This window comes from Euphorbia lathyris, chromosome 1 (assembly GCF_963576675.1).
Source record: "Euphorbia lathyris chromosome 1, ddEupLath1.1, whole genome shotgun sequence".
Classification (NCBI taxonomy): Eukaryota; Viridiplantae; Streptophyta; class Magnoliopsida; order Malpighiales; family Euphorbiaceae; genus Euphorbia; species Euphorbia lathyris.
The window spans coordinates 68732079-68758175 of NC_088910.1; the positions used below are offsets into that span (position 1 = coordinate 68732079).

General features: G+C 32.5%; 1 protein-coding gene across 5 annotated transcripts; it reads left to right on the forward strand.

The window, feature by feature from the left end:
• The first annotated feature begins 6749 nt into the window (after positions 1-6749).
• LOC136200921 (UDP-arabinose 4-epimerase 1) lies at positions 6750-12368 on the forward strand. 5 transcript variants are annotated; one of them, XM_065991432.1, is made up of 11 exons: positions 6750-6904; positions 7706-7876; positions 7987-8111; positions 8527-8640; positions 8750-8857; positions 8949-9040; positions 9884-10025; positions 10124-10218; positions 11469-11598; positions 11777-11921; positions 12006-12368. In XM_065991432.1, the coding sequence occupies exons 2-11, from the start codon at positions 7816-7818 to the stop codon at positions 12245-12247; spliced, it is 1254 nt and encodes a 417-aa protein (XP_065847504.1). In that variant the 5' UTR covers positions 6750-6904; positions 7706-7815; the 3' UTR covers positions 12248-12368. The 5 variants fall into 5 exon arrangements, with proteins under 5 accessions (XP_065847504.1, XP_065847498.1, XP_065847524.1 ...); XM_065991426.1 differs by having other exon boundaries at positions 6755-6904; positions 7703-7876; XM_065991452.1 differs by lacking the exon at positions 6750-6904 and adding an exon at positions 6987-7005.
• The last annotated feature ends 13729 nt before the right edge of the window (positions 12369-26097 follow it).

A 26097-nucleotide genomic window follows, 5' to 3' on the forward strand; every position in this document is an offset into this window, starting at 1 on the left:
TAAGTGTCCTAATGCTTTTAAAGGAAATGAAAATAAGTATTTCATCTAAATCACTTGTTTGAATGATTTCTTTTTAAAAATATATATATATTTTGTTGATAATTTTGTACTTATATCACTACTAAATCACGTTTTAACAAAAGCATTCTAATACTCTATTTTTAACTGAAAATAAATAATCAAAATATAAAAGTATAAGGTTTTATTTCGAATAAATAATCAAACTCATGCTGATTGTTCGGATCCTACTGTTGTCGAGCTTAACGTCTCACAAGAATTCTGTTTCAATCACAATGACTTATTTCGCTCTAAAATGTCCAATGTATTTATTCGAGAATAAATTACAACACGATTTGAGAATCTAATAAAAAAGACTGACTTGGACAAGACCTTACTTGTGTTTGAAGCAACTCAACATTGACACAGGAAGCATTCTATCTAATATTGTTTGATTCGAGCTAAGAAACGTTACGGTAAGTTAGCGAATGACGTTACATTACGTATTGTAAGCTCATGTTGATTGTTCAGATCCCACTGTTGTCGAGCTTAACATCTCACAAGAATTCTGTTTGAATCACAATGACTTATTTTGATAAAGGTTCAAAGTATTTATTTGAAAATAAATTACAATACGATTTGAAAATCTAATAAAAAAGACTGACTTGGACAATACCTTACTTATGTTTGAAGCAACTCAACATTGATACAAGAAGCATTCTATCTAACATTATTTGATTCGAGCTAAGACACGTATTGTAAGTTAACGAATTACGTTACATTACTTATTGTAAGCTCATGTCGATTGTTCGGATCCCACAGTTGTCGAGTTTAACATCTCACAAGAATTCCATTTGAATCACAATGACTTATTTTGATAAAAGTCCAATACGATTTGAAAATCTAATAAAAAAGACTGACTTAGATAAGACCGTACTTGTGTTTGAAGCAACTGAACATGTTGTATCATTCCATAAAATTTCACACTAACCGAAGAAGTACAATTATACAAGAAGCATTCTATCTAATATTATTTTTTATTCGAGCTAAGAAACGTACTATAAGTTAACGAATTACGTTACGTTACGTATTGTAAGCTCATGTCGATTGTTCGGATCCCAGTGTTGTCGAGCTTAACATCTTAGATAATAAATTACTTCCTTTATTTCATTTTCACAAAATTTGATGCATATTGGGATCTACAAGTGTCCTGATGATTTTAAATTACTTCCAATGGTTAGCTAATGTACTCCTTGTAAAGAAGGCAGACGGATCCTATCGGATGTATGTAGACTTCATTGATCTCAACAAAGCTTGTCCAAAAGACAACTATCCACTGCCTTGTATCGACATTCTAGTAGACGAACCCGCTGGATATGAAGTGTACTCTTTCAGGATGTTAAGTAATGTTATTTTATATATATATATATATATATATATATATTTGTAATATGAATTCAAGAAGAATAAACTCCAACCGGGATATCTCATAAAGAAACCAGTGTTTTGAAAACCGGACCGGACCGGCCGGTTGAACCGGTCGAACCGCGAAACAGTCAAGTGTCCGGTCCGGTTTTAACTATACAGGTTCAACTATATTAAACCGCATCAAATCGGGGTTGAACCGCGAACCGGTGTTGAACCAGTGAACCGGATTGACCCTGGTTTTTTGCCATTTTTTGAAAAACATATTGAATTAAGGAAAAAATTTAAAAATTAGGTAGAGAACAACCTCTTTAATAATTGGTGTTAATTAATTTAATTTTAATCTTAATATTGTGTTAAACTATGGGTTTGATTTTAGATGTGTGAATTTTTAATTAATGTGTTAAATTAAGGATTGGTTACCGATGTGTGAATTTTTATATTATTTGTATGAATTTTTAATTTTTAATTAATATGTTAACTTAAGAATTGTTTATTATATGTATGAAATTTTTAATTTTATGTTCAATGAAACATCATTTTATTTTTTATATATATATTTATTTATTTTTTTATCCGGTTGAACCATTCCGGTTGAACCGGTTGAACCTATTGAACCTTGAACCAGTTGTCTCACCGGTTCAACGTCCGGTCCGGTTTTCAAAACATTGAAAGAAACAAACAACAAGTGGGATCAATATTGCACAATCTATTCCTATTTCAGTTTTGTTTGGGTATAATAAATCATCCTAAAAAACTTAATTCTTTCTAAATTATCATCATATTATTAATTTTTTACTTTTTTTTTTCTGTTAGAATCATGATATTCTTAGTTGGGAATACAAATTTAAACTATTTCGGTTTAAATGCATCTTTCTAATTTTCTTCTCTTTGATTTTTTTTTTCCTTCTTTTGTTTCACAATAAACAGATAATAGTGAGTTTTGAAATCAAAATGTAAAGAATTTTGATTAAATGGAAATTAACTTAGATTTAAGTTGGAATTCCGGATTTTACTAATATGTAACGCATTATTGGCATTCACATATTAGATTAATAACAGAAGATACTTTTGAAATCGAAAGATGAAATATATGTGCAAAGGATAAAAGCAGTTTACAAATACACGGGGCATACCCTGGATCAAAAAAGAATGGTTCGCAGTCAAAAGCGGGTCCATCTAGCCTGACCACTGCATAATATTACGTTGAATTTTTGCGAATAAAATATTAATATTGCATAACTAGTTACAAAATTTTAATTAATTATTTGTGAAAAATTCTAAACCTTAATTAAAATAAAAACTTAAAACCTTAAAAATAAGTTTTAGATATTAATTTATAAACACTAAATTTTAAATGTGGTTTAATTCAATGCAAAGCGAAGAACCTTACCAAAACTTGACATGCCGCAAATCCTCTTGAAAGAGAGGGGCGTCTTCGGGAACACGGATACAGGTGGTGTATGACTGTCGTCAGCTTGTGTCTTAAGGTGTTGGGTTAAGTCCCGCAACGAGCGCAACCCTCGTGTTTAGTTGCCACTGTTGAGTTTTGAACCCTGAGCAGACTGTCGGTGATAAGCCGGAGGAAGGTGGGGATAACGTCAAGTCATCATGCCCTGGGCGACACACGTGCTACAATAGCCGGGACAAAGGGTCGCGATCCAATTTTTTTACCGAGATATTTTTTTTATTGTTCCCAGAGAATTTTTCGATAATCCGCTCTCATGCTGCAAACAAACAGTCAAAGCTGAACTAAACCTTATCACTCTGCTTTCTTTCAGCAGGAAGTATACCAGCAACGTGCATTGCATGATTATACTGTGTTTTTTACACTTGACTGGATGAACAATTGATCGTAAGAGAACTTAGATTCGCCTAGCCAGCAAGCGAATGGTGTACTTATCTTGTGTGAGTGGTGTACTTATCTTGTGTGACAACACTACAAAGTGAGTGGTGTTTTAAAATATATAACATGATATTAAATTATTAATTTGAGACAGAAATAATACTATTACATGAAACTTATACAATTTGTGCTTTTCTTTATCAAAAAATAATTTGTCCTCTTTTAACTATAAATTAAAAAGTCAAAGCATGTGGGTTAACGTGTCAATTCGATAATTAGACAAGAAGTCAACACCAATGTTAGGTATCGGTAAGTATATGACTTGGACATACACAACTATTTGGCCTCCTAAGTTCTACAAATAACAATAAGTTTCAAAAAGAAAAGAAAAATTAATATAGGGTTAAGGTGCAAAAATACCCTTAACGTTTTGGGTCAGGAGCAATTTTACCCCTAACATCTAAAATGGTGCAATTTTACCCCTAACGTTTGTAGCCAAGAGCAATTTTACCCCTAACATTGATAAATTGGGTCAATTTCAGACACTTTCATCAAACTGTCTTCTCGGTCACGAATCTTGTCATCTACACTTCACACATGCGTTATTTTATCAGTAACAAATCACAAACATATGTTGGAATGTGAAAAAATAAAAAAAGATTAAAAATATACTATCTATTGTACGAATTAGACAAAAAAAATTCAAAAAATTCACCGAATTTATAAATATTAATCTCCAATTTTATTATTAAATTACAAAAACATGATATCCTTTTTTTAGAACAAATTGATATCCAATTGGTGCAAAATAAAGAAAAAAAATGATTGTATTTTATAATAGTGTCTGAAATTGACCAAATTTATCAACGTTAGAGGTAAAATTGCTCTTGACTACAAACGTTAGGGGTAAAATTGCACCATTTTAGACGTTAGGGGTAAAATTGCTTCTGACCCAAAATATTAAGGGTATTTTTGCACCTTAACCCATTAATATATATACCACGAATGTTTGAGTGGGACAACTAAATTGAGATGGATTACATGTATATATTAATATGCATGATATAATGATTTTTGGGATATTTTAGTGTATATACCTCCAAGTGTTTCATGCCAATATGAAGAGAGTTACTTGGAATGATTTTCTGTGATTTAGGAGCAAGTATTAATCTTATGCCTTTATCTATTTTCAGGAAATTGGGACTCGGAGAGCCTAAACCAACAAACATGACGCTGCAGCTAGCGGACAGGTCGATCGCACGGCCTAGAGGCATAGTTGAAGATGTATTGGTGAAGGTGGACAAACTGATCTTCCCGATCGATTTTGTGGTCCTCGACATGGAAGAAGATGACTCCGTCCCCATTCTTCTCGGGAGACCGTTCCTTGCAACCGGTAGGACATTGATAGACGTCCATGGAGGTAAATTGGTCCTATCCAAAATGTGTGGATACGTTCAACACTGATCGAAGTAGCCGAATCTATTGCTAATCTAATCTCGCATGCACAAGGAAGCTGGTGAGTGGTTCTCAACATACAACCACACCGTTCATACACTTCCACACTCAAACCTTTCATGTGCTCATACTCTTCACTAAGCAACTTCATACAGTAGTGCGTAACTTTACACTTCAAGTAGTTGAATGGAAATCGGGAGTAAAAGACTCTGCTACGGTGTCTTGGCTCCTCAAGATGATACCTGATAAGAATAAATAATAACAGTCAAAATATATACTAATATATGCATACCTGATCGTAGTTAATTGAGACTCAATTTCATTGTGAATCTTCATCCAAACTGTATTGAGGGCTCTGGTGGAGGAATTAAGTCGTTGTTTTAATTGAGTGTGTTCACTCTCCACTCTACAAGTAGTTATGTTGCCAAAATATAGGACATTCTTCGTCCATGCAACAACAAACTTCTCCTTATGAACTAATCACATCCCCTCAATATAAGAGACAACTTGAGGATACCGTCTCATTGTATCCCTCATCTGCATCAGATTTTTCTCATATTCCTCTACTGTTGGGCCTTCCGTAATCTTCGTCCACTTTCCATTCTTTGAATGACTGGGCATAATCCTTATCTTTCCCATTATTCTATACACCTTATCTTCTACATCCTTGTTGATATACCAAGTACATAACATGTGAGGTGTTTCTGGGGAAATCTCTTTAATTGGCCTCATCAAACCCAACTCCTGATCAGTGATAATAGCCATCGGGTTCACATTAAACCCAATCAAATTTCTCAGCCCCTCCTTCACCTAACGATAGCTCGACTCAGTCTCATCTTTCATAATTACATAAGCCATATTGAAGTTGTTGTTACATGGAGTCATCCCAAAATTTTCAAAAAATGGCATATTGTACTTATTCGTTTTGTACGTTGAATCTATGCCAACGTACCAATGGTAGGTTCAGAGTAATTCCACCGAATCTGGATGTGCCATAAACATATGCGTCAACACACTGTATCCGGCTCAGCATGTCTCTACCATGTCTAAATGGAAAAACTGACTCACCATGTCTCTACCCTCAAAACCAATCTTCCCCAACTTATTTCTATAGTTATACACATGTTTTCTAGTTGGGTTGTTAGTTGGATGCTTTTCCTGAAGTGCCGCTAAAATAGCACATGACTTTGCTTGAGCCGAACTAATGTCACACACAATTTTTTTAGATGCGGGACTAAGTCCGCTCATATGTCAATATATCTCGGGATAAACAACGAATGCATGGTTGTGCATACCCTTAATACCTTTCGAAACTATGATCCCCCAACCGGTAGAGCCTTGCAATTGTATGACTTTTAGCACGAATTTACACTTGCATGCTTTTATCTTAGTTTTCCTTCTTAAAGCCCCATGTAAAATATTCAAAACTCCTTTATGCCGTTCACCACAAGAACATATGAAGAGTTTCTGCTTTCTCCCGTGTTTATACGACGCAATAATCAGCTTGAAACCATGTTGCAACATTTTTTGCCCACTCAATTGCTTATGAACTTGTCTGAAAAATCGTGTTAGTAATGAAACGATTACTGTAATTGATCCCGACAGCATCAAAATCTTCTAATGACACCTGAACATAAATCAAAATCATAATAATTGTTAAAAATTCACTTCGAACGAGTTTTATAGTCAAATAATCGAATAAACAATTCAAATCTGTCTGTCTATATGCTCAGACGGTCAGAAATAATACATGTCCATTGGCTAGGTGGTTTTTCTAGCTGCCTAGTGCAAAAACAATTTTTTTTTTAGAAATTTATTTTGTTTTTAAAATTGTCTATTTTTAGAGTTTTCGGGTTATTTTGGAAAATTTTAAAAGAAAAAGAATTATACAATACCAAAAAAAAAAAATGAAGGAAGAGATCCATTGAGTGGAAAAAGCAAAAGTTTATTGGGTGATTACGTGGCAGCATATAATAAGCGACAAGTGTGAAATTGCCGTCCCGCTCGAAGACCAGAGCTCTTCCCACGATGATTGGTTTTAATTTAATTTTCTTTTACTTTTCTATTTTCCTCCTTTTCCCTCCCCCCGGTGGTTGACGAAAGAAATGTCGGCCTATTACTATTAGACCTCTCTCCCTCTCTATTCCAAAGCCGTCTATCTTCTCTCTTCATGTTCATGTAGTACGTTTTTCTCTCAATTTTGTATATGGAAATACTGGATCTTTCATTCTTCTAATTTTCATTTTCATTTTCAAACTTCTACTTTGTTATTTCTCCTCCAGGTGGACTGCATCACCACTTAATGGGTCTTTTTTTTTTTTTTTTTTTTCCCCAAATTTGTGTTTCAAGGGCTTATAAATACATTTACATAGGTTAGGTTAGGTTGCCACCGTCACTTCTCTTCCTCTTCCTCTTCCTCTTCCTCGGTTTTATGAAGGAGTTCCTGATTTTGCGGTTTTCCAGTTGGGTCATTTTGGATCTTGGCTATATATATATATATTTTTTAAAGTCAATTTGGTTTGTTCGTATTTTCTGTAACTGGGTTTTGTTTATATGCCAAAACCGTTGATTACAACTTGCATTTTTTAATTTGTCATGATGTTTGGATTAGTGAACGGTCCTTCAGAATTATTTATTTATTTTTCATTAAGCAGACATGCCCTGACATGATGATTGCTCAGTTTTTTTTTCTTTTTGGGGGGTTTTCCCCTGATGATTTCTTTGGATCTTGAAAGATGAAACTATTGTTCTCTCCTGTTATTAGAATTAGAATTTTGATTTTTCCTGCTGCTGTAAATACTTTCTAGTATTTGGCTTTTTACCTTTCTGCACCTTGCACAATTCCTCATGTATAGGGCCCATCCTATCTTTTTATTTTTGGTTTTTGAATTTTACCTTTTTCTTATTTGCATGTTTTTGCTTTCTTCTGAATCGTTTCATTCTCCCTGTTTATAATGGATGGTTGCTAATTCCTTGCAGCAGATTTGGAGCAAAAACTAGCAAAATTCTGAGGCAGTTATTGTTTTTCCGGTTGATTCAGAAGCATACTTCTGAATCTTTCTGCAGATAATTAAGCGCGAGAGATTCTACAAATGCTAAATATTGGCAGGACCAGAAATCAGCCAAGACCAAATAGATCTATGCCTCTCGGAGGTCTGTTTTTCTTTACTGATTTTGATTGTTTTGCTCCAAATCACCCTTCTGGAAACAATTGTTATTATTAGCATTGAATTGAAATTTCTCTTGTTTCTCACCTGTTGCAGGATTGGATTATGCTGACCCTAAAAGGAAGGGTAATGTTGCAGGAAAGATTATTTTGGCTGCTGCCCTCACAGCCTTATGCATTATTATGCTCAAGCAGTCCCCCACATTTAGTACCCCTAGCCGGGTAATCTTTCATATGTTTTGTAGTGGAGTTAGGTTCAATATATATATCACTTGCGCTTTCTCTGGTTAAAATACTGCACCTGATTTATATTTCTGTTTTCTTTCTTGATATAATTGGGGGAGCTGGTTAAATTTCTATGATCCGGGTGGCCTTGCTCTGGACTTCCCTACTGATGGATTGGTTGTTGATTATTCTTTTGTTTATAATGTTGCTTTTTAATTCTTATAAACTTTGGCCCCAGTTCACTGGATAAGAGAATGTAAATTTTGGCTATTTTAAGTTGATACTGCTGAAGTAATTGTTTTGAGATTCTGCCCTTTTCCCTTCTGCCTTTTGCACAATTTGGTGTCGCTGCTTTTGATTAGAGTTGTATTGTATGCTAATTTTTTTTAAATTATGGTTGATCCTTTTGCAGTTCTCAATGCGTGAAGAAGGAGTGACTCATGTCCTAGTGACTGGTGGTGCTGGCTACATTGGTTCACATGCTGCATTGCGACTTTTGAAGGATGGTTACAGGGTAACCATAGTGGTATGTATATGTAATGCCATGGACAAATTTAGTGCCTTTTCATTTGTGTTCTATGTGGACTGCGGAACAACACAAAGAAAATTCTATACTCATTTTTTAATTTTGACAGGATAATCTTTCAAGGGGAAACATCGGTGCTGTGAAGGTTCTACAAGAATTATTTCCAGAACCTGGGAGGCTTCAGTTCACATATGCTGACCTGGGGGATTCAAAAGCTGTATCCTTGCTGTGATATTTACTGTACATTTTTGTGAGTGAGAACAGCAGAACTTAGATGCTGCAACTTGCTTCCTTAATTGAAACTGCAGGTTGACAAAATATTTTCTGAAAATGCTTTTGATGCTGTAATGCACTTTGCTGCTGTTGCATATGTTGGGGAAAGCACTATGGATCCTCTTAAGTAAGTGTTGTTTAGAGTAGACCTTCGTCATTCTTTTTACACACACATATCTATCTATCTATATATATATATACACGCTCACATACCTGTGGCAATATTTTCAATGAAACTTCACTTGAGATAAGAACCTTATTGGAAAATTAAGCACTGAAACACAGGAAGTACTGCTAAATGATTAAGTGCTGATGGAGATGATAACTTCATATTTTATTTCAATAATATGGTGTTCTTTTGTACAAGAAGATTGAAAGAGTTTTTTCTTTTCGGCAAAGAATTAGATTAATATTGAAGCTGGCTGAATTTGATGCCGGTAGTAAGTTAGTAACAATATTTGAGTTGGTTCAAATTTCAGTACCTCTACTGCTTAAAGCATCCAGTAGTAATTGTACACCAAAGAATGCAGCTTTTATGAAATATCATTAAATATTTGAAATGAGCTAATAAGGAGCACCATGGAATTTTTTTCCTCTTCTGAGATTATCATCATCTTGCAATCTCCATTAATATCTCATCATATATTAGCTGCAGGCAAATGATACTACTCATTCTGTGATAACAATAGCACATTATCCATTACCAAATCTCCAAGGCCTATTAGTTTAACTTCCTGCACTATAATTTTGGTAATTGACAAAATAAGAAACGGCATAGTATAGAACACTGCATATGAATGTCATGATGTACGGAAACCAAATTGAAACTCAAAGGGATTTTATCATATGTTGCTCTTTTGCAGTTTTTGAACCATCTTCGAATTAAAACCATCATATCTTTTATTTCTAAATTATTTGTACCAGTTTTTCCTCATATATTTGTAAATTAAAACCATCATATCTTCTGAAGGTATTATCATAACATTACATCAAATACCCTGGTAGTATTGGAGTCAATAGCTGCACATAAGGTGAAGACTTTAATATATTCAAGTACTTGTGCAACATATGGCGAGCCAGATAAGATGCCTATTACTGAAGACACTCCACAGGTCAGAGTTGTGAAATGGATTACATGTAACCTTTTTTTTAGCTAGGTATTTTTCTGTCTTATTTTATCAGTAGATTATTGATCGTTCCTTATTCTCAGTTTCCAATAAATCCGTATGGAAAAGCTAAGAAAATGGCAGAAGATATGATATTGGACTTCTCCAGAAACTCTGACATGGCAGTTATGATACTAAGGTTGGTGCTTGAATACACTTATTTGATGTATTGTTTCATGTAGGTATTTCAATTCATTCAAAATTGTTACTCTGTTTAACAACTTTTTTATTGTTTGTCATCATCAAATTCTTCACGAACAACCTACCTAATGTTTGGTGTATTGTTATGAGAATTTTAATTATTGGTTTTGTTATGAGTTCAAGAAAATCCATGCATTTGTTTTGTAACTCGGTTCCCAAAACACCATTGAAAGTTGCATGCCTAGAATTGCAATTAATTTTCAAAGCATTTACTGATGCCTTCTTTAGTACTTCAATGTCTTTGTTTTCCCAATAAGGCCTATGTAGAACATTGCATATATCCATAATTGTAAAAGGCGCAAGGCGCACTAAGGCGCTACGGAGTCCTGGAGCCTAGGCGCAAGGCTCAGGCCCGCACTTGATGAATAGAAGGCGCAAACAATGAAAAATAAAGATACAAAATCTGCTCATCAATATTTGATACTAATGTCATTAACACTCTATTACTCCTTTCCATTTTATAAGTCATTCTAGCAAGTTAGTTTTTTCTCAAATATAAGTCAGTTCTAGTTTTCTAAGAATTTAAGCATTCATTTTTGTCTTGGTCCATGTGTTTTTGAATATTCCAATGCTTATTCTCCAACCATTACATGAGAGAATTTTTTTTAGTTACCCAATACAAATTCATTAATTTGATTCTATATTAATTGTATTTCTTAATTTGTGTGAAATACCTAGAATGACTTATATAATGGAATGGAGGGAGTAGTAGTTAAGCCACAATTTATGATGAACTAAAAAACACTTATAATCACACAAGACAAAACGACAAAAAATTAATAACATAAGATACTAGAATTGAAGCAGATCTCTGCTGGGCTGTTGTGTCGCGCTGAAGAAGGACCTTCTATCCTTTACGTCTTTTGCTCTTCTTTCCTCCCTTCTATTTATATGCATCTCCTTATTCTTTTTTACTTAGGATTAATGGTTGAGATTAATCAACCTTTTATTTTGATGGGAGTAGTTAAAAAAAATTAAAACCTAATCATTAATGAAAACGAAGGGAAAAGGCACAAGGCGAGAGCCTCGCCTGAGGCGTGCCTTTAACCATTATTCGTGTTAATAGCTCTGATTGAATCCATAAAATGGTTTCACATCCAATATTTGAATCACATATGATAAATTAAAAGTGACAATGTACTCTTGTAAAGCTTTTCTCGTTGATGATTTATTTGAAATGACTTTCAGATATTTCAATGTGATTGGTTCAGACCCAGAAGGAAGACTGGGGGAGGCACCTAGACCTGAACTGCGTGAGCATGGACGTATTTCTGGTGCTTGTTTTGATGCAGCTCGTGGTATTATTCCTGGCCTGAAGGTACGAGTCGTATAGTTTTGGCCCCTCTTTTCTTGATTGAAAATCCAGTCGTTGATAACAAACAAATTGCATTTATTGACATGGGGAGTTAGTTATTGAACATTGCACCTCTCTGCTTGAAGTCAAAAGCAAGTTATCATTACTCTTTTTCTCCTAAAAACAAATGGTTCCCTTACAGGTCAAAGGGACAGACTACAAAACACATGATGGGACTTGTATACGAGATTATATCGATGTTAGTGATCTTGTTGATGCTCATGTTAAAGCTCTTGAGAAGGCAATGCCCGGAAAAGTTGGTATCTACAATGTTGGTACTGGGCAAGGTATGCAGTAATGAGTGGATGCATGGTTTATTTATGGTGGAAGTTTTGTAAGTAATATTTTGTAATTGTTGTATGATGGATCAGGTAGATCAGTGAAGGAGTTTGTGGAGGCATGTAAGAAGGCAACGGGTGTGGACATAAAAGTCGACTTCTTACCTCGTAGACCGGGGGATTACGCAGAAGTTTTTAGTGACCCGACGAAAATAAGGGTGGAGCTGAACTGGACAGCACAACACACAGATCTGCAGAAGAGCTTAAGGGTAGCGTGGAGATGGCAAAAGGCACATAAAAATGGGTATGGATCACCTCTGGTGATGGCATCTTGAAGGAATTCTTATCTAAAATATAGCAGTAGAAAAGGAGTAGCTAATTAATATTCATTATTATATTATATGTATTGAAAAAGATGATGATAATAATAATAATATGCTGCCCAATTTTCCTGAATTATTGTTTTTCTGAAAGCCATTCCAAAATTCAATAAAACCGGCATGGAATTAATGTTGTTGCATATAGGTTACCGTTTTTTCTTCCTTCAATTCAACGACCAAATTAATTACTAATCTCTCTTTTCAAGTCAACTTTGAGTTTCTCCGACTTTCATCACTCTAACTCACAATTTTGTCCCCAAAATTTAAAAAAATCAAGAAAAAACACCACTATACTTGTATCCACACAATAGTACATCCAGACTGTTTCACACAAAGTAAGAACTATAATTTACTAATTAAGATTGGTTTGAGTGGTTAAGGGTTTTAAGCCGTTTAAGTTAGATGTTGAATTTTGAGTCCTAGCATACGTAGCAAACTTTAATTAGGAGAGGATCTACCTAAAAGGTATTTGAAACGTCTCGAACCGAAAAATCAGATTAATTGTCCTTTACTAATTAACATTTACTCCCTCCATATCTAAATAAGTGACTTTTTAGAAAGCTAGAGAAATTCCTAAATAAATGACGTTCTGCACATTATTGCTAATTAGGTCTTTTTTGCCCCTATTTTTTCCATCCTTAATTGAGCGTATATCACAACTTAGAATGAGAAAATTACAGATTTCAAAGGAGAAGATGGAAATTACACACGTTTACAGAGAGCAAAAAGAAGATGAAGAGTTTGGGATGGAATTCTGGTATAAATTGAAGAAGAAGAAATTAAAACATTACGGACTGAATTCTATTAAAATGGAGGAAGAAGAAGAAGAAATTAAAGCATTGGAGACTAAATTGAAACAGATGGAAACCATAGAAGTTCAGAATGAGAAGATGAAGATGAAGAATCAGAAGGTATTAGACTTCGATTTGAATTTACCCATTGATTGTGGGTTTGATCTGAATAAATTTCCAGACGAAGAAAAAGAAGATGATTGGAAGGAGAAAGGAATTAAAGAACAAATCAAAACTATGCTGGAAATATATTTTCCCAAGTGTTTCGACTGATCAATTTTTGTGTTTGTTTATCGTTTTTCTTTATTGTTATTTTGCAGTTTAATGTTTGTCTTGTTGTTTCTATTCCGTTTAGGCTTTTTCATGAATTTAAGATTGTTCATGTAATTTCATTTCAGCTATATATATATATATATATATATATATATATATATATTCATGTACTGAACAAAAAGCTGTATTTAACACATGCACATCTCTTTTTGTTTTTATTTGCATATAAAAGAAAAATGTTTTGATAATCAATTTGCTCTTAAATTGAGAAAATGCTGCTGTTAAAATGAGAAAACATTTTGTTTTAAAAAATCTGCAATGTCAATATATATGTGCAGGTACATTTTTGTTGTTGAAATGAGAAAATGATGTTGTTCAATAATGTAAATATATATGTGCAGGTATGTTTAAGTACGTTTTGTTTTAAAAAAGGAAAGCTAATTAGATTAGTGGTAATGGACTTGTTTTTTTTTAAGTGCATGATATTGCTAATTGTGTATGAAATAGACACATACGCAATAAAAGTTTCCCAACAAAAAAAATCTTCGTAAAAGAGTATTGGACATAGGCACAAAGCAGATACACACATGAAACCGGGAAAACATGAAATAGACTGATTAATTTAAAAATTGCAGAACATCTTGTAACAATGCAGCATCACAATTCAATTGAACATGAATTTTGCCATCTCTTTCTAGTTTTGCTTTGTTGATATGTGGAACTTGATACCTATGGCAGCCTCTTGCTTTCATGATTTCAATCATGCACAACTGTAATGGCAAAAAAATACGGTTAGATTTAACCACGGAAAAATTCTCAAACGATTTCACAACAGCTTGCACAAGCTCATCAGTTGTTTTAGCACACTCCTTAGACTGTAATGCTTGAATAACATTAAAAAAGCCAATGTCCAAAACATTTAAGTCTGGCGAGTTTGGAGGTTGACACATTACGGATATCACATTTGGACCATAAACTATTCAAATTGATGAAATTCTACTTAATTTTGATGAAGTCTTGATAAAATTGTTTCTTTATAATATGTGGTGATATTTTGTCATGTGAGTTTGAGATGCTGTACGTTTTAAAGTTGATTTATCCAAATAATTAATGAGATTAAAACAAGAAAACAAATCTCTAAATTAAAATTTATCAAGTCTAGTTATCAAAATATCATCATATGTCAATAATTCTATTAAGTTTTCATCCAAATTGGATTGAAATTTCACCAATTGGGATAGTTCAGTGGCCAAATGATAAAATTTTGGATAGATCAAGCGTCAAATGACAAGATTCATTGGATCAATCGATGTCCAAATAGTGATTTAAGACTGTAATTCATAATAAATACGCGACTCAACCAATTTTTAATCTCGAAGATAAATTCTTCTCTTTCTTTCCATAGAATCTTGCGATTAGGTTCAAGTTCAGCCGTCTAAGATTAATTTCCAGAAATTAATACTTTATCGTTTGCTTGTTTCTCGCATGACTAGTGAGAAGAAACTTGATTTTAAATATATAAAAGAAAACTCGATTTTACATGTACAAAAGCAAGAAGAATAATACTTTCTTAACTTTATATTGTTATTATATGACTTGAATTGTAGTTAATAATTTATTGATTTTACTATTTAATATTTATTATTTCTAAAATAGTATTAGATTTAGATATGAAAAAAAATACACAATACGTCTAGAGCCTCCAAAATGCTGGAGACGGTCCTGCCTATCACCTGAACAAATAAAAAGATGTTTATTCTCATTGTCTACACCTATTAACAAATGCTTATATAGAGATAAAAGGCATCAAGAATTCAAGTTGGACACTTTATTTATCACACTAAACTTGTTTGCTAGATGTTCATAGCAGTAAACTGCTCAAATATAGGTTGCTTCCATCTAAACCACATCTAAGACACAAAAATAAAAGGGGAAGCTAGTTACTTTCACATGACAACAATCTTCAATTTCTACCCGTATAGTTTGAGGAACCTAGTTATGTCATGAAACCGATTGAACTAAAAGCTCGAGCTTATAGTTAAGGCCAATCATATATCCTATATTATATCTCTGACACACCCCCACACGCAAATGTCCCAATGGGCTTGCAACGTGCACAACACAGGCCCATCCCGCCATGTGTTTTAATTCCATAAATTAATGAGGTTGTCAGGACTCGAACTCTCGACCGTTTGGTCCTAGAGGCTCTGATACCATATCATGAAACCGATTGAACTAAAAGCTCGAGCTTATAGTCAAGGCCCAATCATATATCTGACAACTTTCACATGATAGCAATCTTCAATTTCGACCCATATAACTGCTGATTAATAAAAAGGGAAGGTTACCATAAAGCATGTAAATCCAAATTAATCCTTAATTCCACATATTCAGAGAATCAGAATACTTTGGTTTTAAGATTATACCTTCCTCCTTCCAATTGAGTGTTGTTATGAGTTCCATCTTGTTCGATAAATGGCTCTGAGTTGAACTCAAATTGATGCATTCCATCTTCTTCTCTTTGTGGCTCCATATTCAAATCGAACCGAAAATTCCGGGTAATTGGAGCAGTAGGATTAAAGTTAAGATCAAAAGGCATATTTGAATTATCATTCATTTCGTTATGTTGTGTTTGTGTTTGTTGTATAAATGGGTCTATAATATTTGGATTGAATTCTACATATTCAAGCATCAATTTATACTTCAGGAACCCAAAACTTTTTACAGATTTTTCAATTTCAAAATTATGGCGGAAACATTTTGACGGTGAAACAAAAATTTCATCCAAAAAACTGGGGGCAATTTTTTTTGTTATGAGTAGAGATTTAGAGGAAGTTGAAGAAGCAATTTATATTCATAAAAACGAATTGTTGAAAACCATAGAAAATGGAGAGAGAAAATTCAATCCAGAAGATGATCACCATGGCAGCTTATCACCATGGCAGCTTATTCTATAGAGAAAACGAGGAAAGAGAAGAGAGGGGAAAGAGAAATAGTTTTCTTATTTTATGTGAATTAGCTAGAACGTCCCTTATCTAGATATAGAGGGAGTAACATTTTTTTTAATTAACTCTATTTTTCACCATGGCCTACTTTGACTCATTAATTAAACGAGACAACACTCTAATGAGTTTTCTGTTTTTTTTTGTCATTCTGTTTATACCCTCTGATCTAATAAGCGGTACAGATTACTCTTAGCAAAACGACATCACATTGAATGAGATTAGTAATGTAATTTATTTTTTTTTTGTTCCCCAGCTCGACTACGAAACACACATGTTCTAGTCACTCTCCCATTTGTCGTCGTGTTAGCTCTCCTCCCAGCTCGTGATTCTGATGGGTAAATTATATTGATGGTACCTGGATTATACCTCAACTCACACTTTGGTACCTGAATTACATTTTGTCTCAAAAATATACCTTAATTAATGGTAACCGGACATTTAAATACCAATGACTGGGAGTGACCGGTCAATACTTGTTTGACCAAATATTATGCTTAAAAATGGGCCCCACAACACAAATAAAATTTAATTTGACCAATGTTATAATTTAAATACTCTCTCTCTCTTCAATTCCATCCCCCTTTTTTCAATTTTTACGATTATCAAATTTAAATCCGTGTTTCAAAAGTTGCAGTAGAGTAAGGGTCTGTCATCTAGAGTATCATTCTCTTCGATTTTCATCAGATTATCAACTCTAAATCTCATATCATATTTGTCTGTTTCGATCGGTGACTTTCTCCCTCTCTCTCTACAATTTTCTTTCTCTCTCTTGGTAAAGCTGCGTGAAGATGGCTAAGGAAGTAAAGGACATTGATACTCTTCATCTTCTTCTTTGTGTAATATCTACCAAAATCATAGAGAGAGAAAGGAAAATCGTAGCAAGAGATGGAGAAACGACAGTAATAATCTTCATCTTCTTCTTTGTGTAATATCTACCAAAAGTGTAGAGAGAGAAAGGAAAATCGTAGAGAGAGAGAGAGAAAGGACATTGATACTCTTCATCTTTTTCTTTGTGTAATATCTACCAAAATCAGCATAAAATCGAAGAGAGAGAAAGGAAAATCATAGAAAGAGAGAGAAGGAAAATCGATTGAGAAATTACCGCCTGAATCTGAGTTAGCAACCTATTGTCTGATTGTGATGCTAAGAAGAAACGATATATGTGATAATTACAAATTATTTATGGGTTTTTTAGTTATAAAATATAGTTATAAGATGAAAAAACATCATATACTAGAAATATGACTAATAAAAAATGAAGACATTAGTCCCAACTTTTATGTTTTTACGTTAATATGGCAAGGAGAGAAACTAAGCACAGGAGAGTGAAGACGAAAAAGATGGAGAGATGGCAATATTATAATTTTTTTAAGTTATTTGAGTGTTCATGGGTCCCAAATTTTAAATAAAATTGGTCAAATCTGTGTTGACCGGTAAATGACCTGTTAAACGTACTAAATTGTTCGGTTATCAATATTTAAGGTATATTTTTGAGACAAAATATAATTCAGGTACCAAAGTGTGAATTGAGGTATAATCCAGGTACCATCAATGTAATTTACCCTGATTCTGACCATCTCTCTTCCAAGCTTATTCCCCTTTAGATTCTTCCACACATGGGTGTGCTTTCGATTCCAATTCATCATCTTGGATATCCTTCTGATTAGATGTTTACGATTTTTCATGTTTGCTGTAGCTTCCCTCGCGATCTATTGCTGCCAGATCTACTTATCTCCAGCTTCATAATTATGATATACTCTCTTTTTCTAATGGTTGTTTTCTGGTTCCGGTTCATCATCTTGCAAAACAACATGTTTGTAGGTATCATTCATTTCTTAAAAAAATTTCTCCGTGTATCGTTTGTTAATATAGTTACTTTTATATGTGGTTTATCATTTCTTATAGGCATTGCCCTTGCCGATCTATCACTGAAGATGCGGAAATATATATATATAGGAGAGATCAGGTGTGACACATCTCTTATGGTGTGACAAGCCTTATTGTGTGACAATGACCAATTTTGTAATTAATCAAAAGGAGGTGGCAAATTTGTAAATAAAAGGAAAGAGAAAATTGTTTTATTTTTTTTCTTTAAAATGCATTTTCCCGACTTTTCCAACCTTGTTTTTCAAAAAATTTTATACCGTTGGACTCGTCTTAATTAAACGGTCATTTTAACATCCAGGAAGCTCAAGTAAAAAAAATTCCGGTGAATGGAATCCGGGTGAGCGTTTTCCGGTAAGCAAAAAAGTATCCAGAAAATTCTCAAAAAATTCCAGAACATGTAAAACATTATTCTAAGAAACTTTAATTCTTGGATCAAAGTGGGATTTCTTACGGTTTAGTCCCAATAAAACGTTTTCCTTAATTTTATCCATTTTACATGCTTCAACAATTTATTGGGTAAAAACTGTAAGGAATCTCGCTTTGAGCCCAGAATTAAAGTTTCTTAAAATAGTGTTTTACATGTTTTGAAATTTTTTGATAATTTTCTGGACATATTTTTTGTCCTACTTACGTTGTTCCAAATCCATGTACCATTTGTTCCAACATAATACTTATATTGTTCCAACATAAAATTGTTTTATTTCTTTTCTTTAAAAAATATTTTTCTGACATTTCTAACCTCGTTTTTTGAAAAAATTTCTACTATTAGACTCATCTAAATTAGACAGTCATTTTAAGATCCCTGAAGTTCAAGTAAAAAAAATTCTGGTGAACGGAATCTGAGTAGGCGTTTTCTGGCAAGAAAAAAAGTGCCCAGAAAATTCTAAAAAAATTCCAAAAAATGTAAACCATTATTCTAAGAAACTTTAATTCTTGGGTCGAAGCGGGATTTCTTACGGTTTAGTCCCAATAAAACTTGTTCCTTAATTTTATCCATTTTACATGCTTCAACAATTTATTGGGTCAAAACTATAAGGAATTTCACTTTGAGCCAAGAATTAAAGTTTCTTAAAATGATGTTTTACATGTTTTTGAATTTTTTGATAATTTTCTGGGCACGTTTTTTTTGTCCTACTTACATTGTTCCAAATCAGTGTACCATTTGTTCCAAATCAGTGTACCATTTGTTCCAACATAATACTTGCATTGTTCCAACAGAAAAATGTTTTATTTCTTTTCTTTAAAATACATTTTCCCGAAATTTCTAACCTTGTTTTTTGAAATTTTTTATACTATTAGACTCGTCTAAATTAGACGGTCATTTTAAGATCCCTGAAGCTCAAGTAAAAAAAATTCCGGTGAACGGAATCCGGGTGGGCGTTTCTGGTGAGAAACAAAGTGCCCAGAAAATTCTCAAAAAATTCCAGAAAATGTAAAACATTATTCTAAGAAACTTTAATTCTTGGGTCGAAGCGGGATTTCTTACTGTATAGTCCCAACAAATTGTTGAAGCATGTAAAATGGATAAAATTAAGGAAAACGTTTTATTGGGACTAAACCGTAAGAAATCCTATTTCGACCCAAGAATTAAAGTTTCTTAGAATAATGTTTTACATTTTCTGGAATTTTTTGAGAATTTTCTGGGTACTTTTTGTCTCGCTGAAAATGCCCACCCGGATTCCGTTCACCGGAAATTTTTTTACTTGAGCTTCAGGGATCTTAAAATGACCGTCTAATTTAGACGAGTCTAATAGTTTAAAATTTTTCGAAAAACGATGTTAGAGATGTCGGGAAAATGTATTTTAAAGAAAAGAAATAAAACAATTTTCTCTATCCTCTCTTTCATTTTATTTACCAATTTGCCACCTTGTCTTTTTAATTATCATCAAAACTACGTAGTTTTGTTATGTCACACAATAAGCTCACTGTCACAACTTAAGTCCTTGTCACGCTGGATCTCACCTATATATATATATATATATAGAAGAGTTCTCAATGGCAAGTCTCCATCTATAGAGACTAATATATTCTAATTAAATGACCTGTTATAGCAGGTTACCTAAAAGTATATTTCTCTCTCTATAATAAATGATTGTCCACATTTTCTAAAAATACTTATTCTCTCTAATACATTCATAAAAATGATTGATACATTAGAACCTCTATATAGGAATACTCTATATTAGAATAACCTCCCAATTATTATACAAAAGTTTGGTCCCAAGTGCTGAGAGTCTTTGTTATACCAACCTCTATATAGGAATAACCTCCCAATTGTTATACAAATAGTCCGGTCCCAAGTGTATTCCTATATAGAGGTTTTATTGTATATAAAATCATTAACAAAAAGACTAAAATCGTTTGTCTTCCAACAAAAATTTATTGGTGAAAATTTTATTTTAAAGAAATATTTTAATATAATATAATATAATTAGTATATTAAATTTCTTAAAACTTTGCATATGATTATATTAGTGGTTTTGATGAAAATAAAACTGTTTTTAACATTATAATAAACTCTATAACAAATCATTAAATTAGTGGTGTACATTTATCCGTATAAAAAATAATAAATGTTTAAATGAACAAAATTATAATAACTAAAAAAAATAAAAATTATAATACATATAAAATTTATTTTTCTAAATACCTGAAAAGTTTATGGTTGGGATCAATTTTATCCATACTTTCTAAAATAATGCAATTTTTTCCATAATCTTAGCAGTGAAGAGTAATTTCACCTCTAAAATTGACAAATTGGGTCAACTTTTCATCAAATTATCTGCTCGGTTATGAATTTTGTCATCTACACTTCACATATGAATATGCTACCATTATTAGTAACACATCACAAACATATGATTAGACGTGAAAAAAAATTAATTTTTTTAAAAATTACATATTGTATTTTGTACGAGTTGGACAAAAAAATGCAAATATTTCGCTGGATTTACAAATATAGTCTCCAATTATATTATTAAATGATAAAAAATATGAAATCTTTGTTTTAGAACCACTGATATGCAACTGATGCATAATAAGAAATAAAATATTTGTGTTTTATAATGATGTCTGAAATTGACTAAACTTGCCGATATTATGCGTAAAATTACTCTTGGTTGCCAACTTTAAAGGTAAAATTGCATCAATTAAGACGTTAGGGGTAAAAAAAATTCAGATTATAAACGTTATGGGTATTTTTGCACCTTATTCCTTTTATATTTCTTTTTGTCGAATTAATTTTATACTATATAAAAGAAATTTAAAAAGATTTATTTTTATTATTTTTATTTGGCCAAACATGAATTTTACCTAAAATTCTTTATTGAGTAGTACTTCAAAGAAATTTAAGAAGATTTATATTTTATTATTTGCTCAAAGATTTACCATTATTTGGAGTATTAACCAATAAATTTGTATTAGTTTATTGAATTAAATGAAGAGAAATATGGTTTCCACATTCAAGTAAATGATTTTTCATAAGGAAGACAAAAAGTTTGATATTGGAAATGTAAAACATTATTTATTAGTAATTTTATATCCGCATAATTTATTTATTTATTTATTTTGGTAGGAAAGGGAAAGAAAAAACCCCACAAACTATTTCTGATGAGTCGAGCATAAGCAGGTCAATGCTTGGCTCAGTTACAGCCCTATACAAAATATAGGGAAAAGCAGTCGATTTGCAAAGACAATCCACGTGATTTAAACCGGAAACAGGAGTATGTGTTTTTTTGCTGTTTACAAACTTAGTGTTTCCTTCAAAAAATGTTATCGTTACTATTTATCCCAAAAAAAGAGCAATTTTTAACAATTAAAAATACTGACTTTGCAAATTATAAAAAATTCAAAGGTCTTACTTTGTAAATTAACTAAACCATAAGTATTGTTTGGCCGAATTTGACTCGTATATTTCCTTTAACTGTAAAATTCATAAACTACAAACTATTGTTTGTAGACTTTTAAACCACGAGGATTGTCCTACAAATCGACCAACCCATAAATTTTATTTTTATACTTTTTCCGAAAATATAATTAAATGAATAATTTTTTTGATAAATAATAATAATATTAGAAAAAGAGATAGTCTTGGGACTTTAAACTATCAAAATCATAAATTAGAATTAAGTCAATGAGTTAAGCAAAAATTATTAATTAAGTCTGAGTAAATTACACCAATGGTCCTGAACTTTACCCTAATTCACACTTTGGTACCTAGATTATATTTTGTCTCAAAAATATACCCGAAATAATGATGACCGGACAATTAAGTATATTTTACCGGTTAATGGCTAGTCAATGCGATTTTGATGAGTAAATTACACTGATGGTACCTGAACTTTACACGAATTCACATTTTGATACCTAGATTCATTTTGTCCAAAAAATACACTTCAAGTAAAGATGACTCAATATTTTAGTATATTTGATCGATCAGTGATTGATCAACCCGAGTTTGACCATTTTAAATTAAAAATTGAGACCAATCATACACCCAATTAACATAAAATTATAATACTGTCATTTAGCTCACAAATGACAATATTATAATTTTATGTTAATTGAGTGTATGGTGAGTCCCAATGTTTAGTTCATGTTACCCGGTCACTAACCGATCAAATGAACTAAAACTTTCAGTCACCTTTACTTGTGTTATCTTTTTAGGATAAAATAAAATCCAGGTACCGAAGTGTGAATTATGGTAAAGTTCGGGTACCATTAATGTAATTAACTCATGAAACTCGCGTTGACCGGTCATAACCGGTAAAAATATACTAAATTGTCCGGTCATCATTACTTCAGGTATATTTTTGGGACAAAATGTAATCTAGGTATCAAAGTGTAAACTATGTAAAGTTCATGTACCATTGGTGTAGTTTACCCAATTAAGTCTTTATCATATCCTAAAATCAGAAAATGTTACTATTTGATATAGACTGTAATGATCTCTGTGTTGGCTCAAAATGGATTTGAAGAAGAGAGTCCAAAATTGTTCAACCGAATGATTTTCGATAAAGATTCAACTAATAATTTTTTATAGAATGAGAACTCAATTAGTGATTTTTACTTGAACTACCTAATTAATGATTTTGATAATTTAAGATTTTAATTGATTTTGAAACTTTAATTTTTAGTTTGAAAACATGTTATGCCAGTATTATACTATAAGAGTCATTGATAGAGTGAAATTAAGTTGATAAAAAAAATTAAGTGTGAAAGTTGATACAAAATAAATACACTATAATAACATTATAGTCAAAGGAAAAAAAGTGACCTATAGTAATCAATTAGTTAAAAATAAAAATGAATGTGTATAGATTCTAAAAAAACATACTATTAATTCTTCCTATTTTCAATATACAGGTACGTCGAATGATAAAAAATAATAAAAATATATAGAATGATAAAAAAAAATGAAAAAGATATACAACATCATAGAGGGTATTTTAGTACTAATTATTTTATTTTTACATTCTATCCGGATAGCTTTATTGCATTCAATAATTTGTTTTTGTTGATTAAAACAATTAGGACATTGTAGAAAACGATATTTAACAAAAAATATATATATTAAAATTGGGATTCCAATAATGTAACACTAATTTTAATATGGAGAGAGAAAGTCTAATATATTAATTAAGGAGAGAGAAATATGATGTGTATTTATTAAGGAGTTATGATATATTGGTTCCATGATATGTGTTGATACCATTGAGGACTTTCCTATATATATACACACACACACATATTCTTTATTTATTGTTTATTGAGATAGTTAATTGCACTATTAGAACCGTCAAACTAAGTAGATGAACAAAATGTTTTTACGGTTCCACTGAACTCAGTCCTTCCGGAATTATTTCGCCTGTCATTCATTGAGCATGAGATTACTAGATCAATGGACTATCCTTCACCCTTAACCATATTACAACCCGATTTTTGAGACTATTTTTGATACTGTTGGAGTCAAGTAGCAAAATAGAGATACTCGGATAAACGTGCAAATTCACCATAATTTTGAGCAAGAACAAAGCTGAGAGTAAACACTTGAGCCACCTAAAACTTTTGTGTGTGATTGAGTGACCAGTAATGAAGTGTTCTATTGGTTATCCCTTAAGCTCGTTTATTTAACATATATCCCTTCTTAAAAGTATGACCTATGCTAATTGAACCGAGACTTTTAGACATTGTGTCTCTATTTTGTGTTTTTGAATATATGCAATTACAGCTGCTTGTGTTTGTGCCAGGCACTTAGTCAAAACCGGGAGACTTTTCTAGGTTGGCTAGTCGATTACGGGTTTAGTTTTTAGTTTACTTGGGGACAAGTAAAATTTTAAGTGCGAGGAGGTTTGATAGGGGTAAAAAATCTCTATCTTTTAGTACTGTTTTTAAGGTGGTTTTACTTTAATTTCAGTGAATAAATAGTAATTTCTCGCATTTTTTAGTTTTCACTTCCATTTCAACACTTTTATTACTTTTATGTCTTTTTGGTCATTTTTTTGGTTAAATAATGTCAAGTTAACACGCACCTAAGCTTTCCTTTAATTATTTTTGGCTAAACTGGTTCACCAAATGTCATTATGGAATAGTTCGACACTTAATCTAAAGTTTGGTGAATCAATTCAGCCCTTGGACTAAAGTTTTTTGGAGTTTAGTGAATTTTTGTAGGTTGAATGCGGGAAGGGCAAGGTCGTCATGCATTGAAACCACGTTTCGGGGCCCCTGGGTGTGAACTCGGTGAGTTGGGCAAGCCAGCTCGGTGAACTGGTTGTTAAGGGAAGCTTTTTTTTCCCCTGATGGCCAACTCGGCGAGCTGGGCCTGAGAATCAGTCTAAAAGGACTGATTCTCACTCTTGATATACGAGATTTTCATATTTTTTGTTCCCGCATTTGAATGTAACGTTAACTTTCAATTTAGAAGTATATTTTCCGCCTATAAATAGACTTCCCTTCCAATTGTAATTTTCATATTTTACATGTGTAATTAGTCTTCCCATTCCTTGAGAATTCATCCCAAAATCCTCCATCTGCCAGTGAAGCACCAAGGTTTCCTTAGTCTCCATCTTCAAGGATTCTCAAGTTCCATCCTCCAGTCCCAGAAAGGCGAGTGCTTTAGTCGACAGATTCCTAAAAAGGAATTTCTATTCTCAATTAGTTTCTCTATTTACTTTAGATCCTTCTTATGAATTCTGGGTTGGTTGTATATGTGAAAATTGCTTTTCCATCTTTAATATAAGTTTCATTATTGTTTTCTCAATTGATTTCTTATTCTATCTATTTATGCTTTGCTTAATTGGTTTAAGTCATTCAAAAGTCCAAAGATCAATTAGGTTTATATTGCGAGTCGAATTTGATTCTCTATAATCAAAGACCTGTGAAATTGACAACTTCATAGTTGATAAGACCCAAATTCCTGAACCTTAGAGCTAGCTACGACATGTAACAAAGGAATAGTGTGCTGGGGACCCTAGAAGGATAAGTCGGTTTAATCGCCTTAGGCTTAAACAACTCAGAATAGGTAATTGATTAATTGTTTAAATTAGGTTGATTCTTACATTATTATATCATTCCATTCTGTTGCTTGATTAAGTGTCTGGCTTAAGATCACCTTAGGAGTAGAATAACTTAATTACAAAACCCAATCCAACTTTCCACCGCCTAAATAACATTAGAAGCCTAGTAGTTTGGTACTTGTGGTATAAATCCTATAGATTTGATACCTGGATTTGTCCAGATTATTACTTGATAACGATAGTGTACACTTATTTAGAGTGTCATCTCTTCCTTCAATATTTAGAGTGTGAAATGACATTTCCACTTCCACTAGGTGTTGATGTGTTGAATGAAT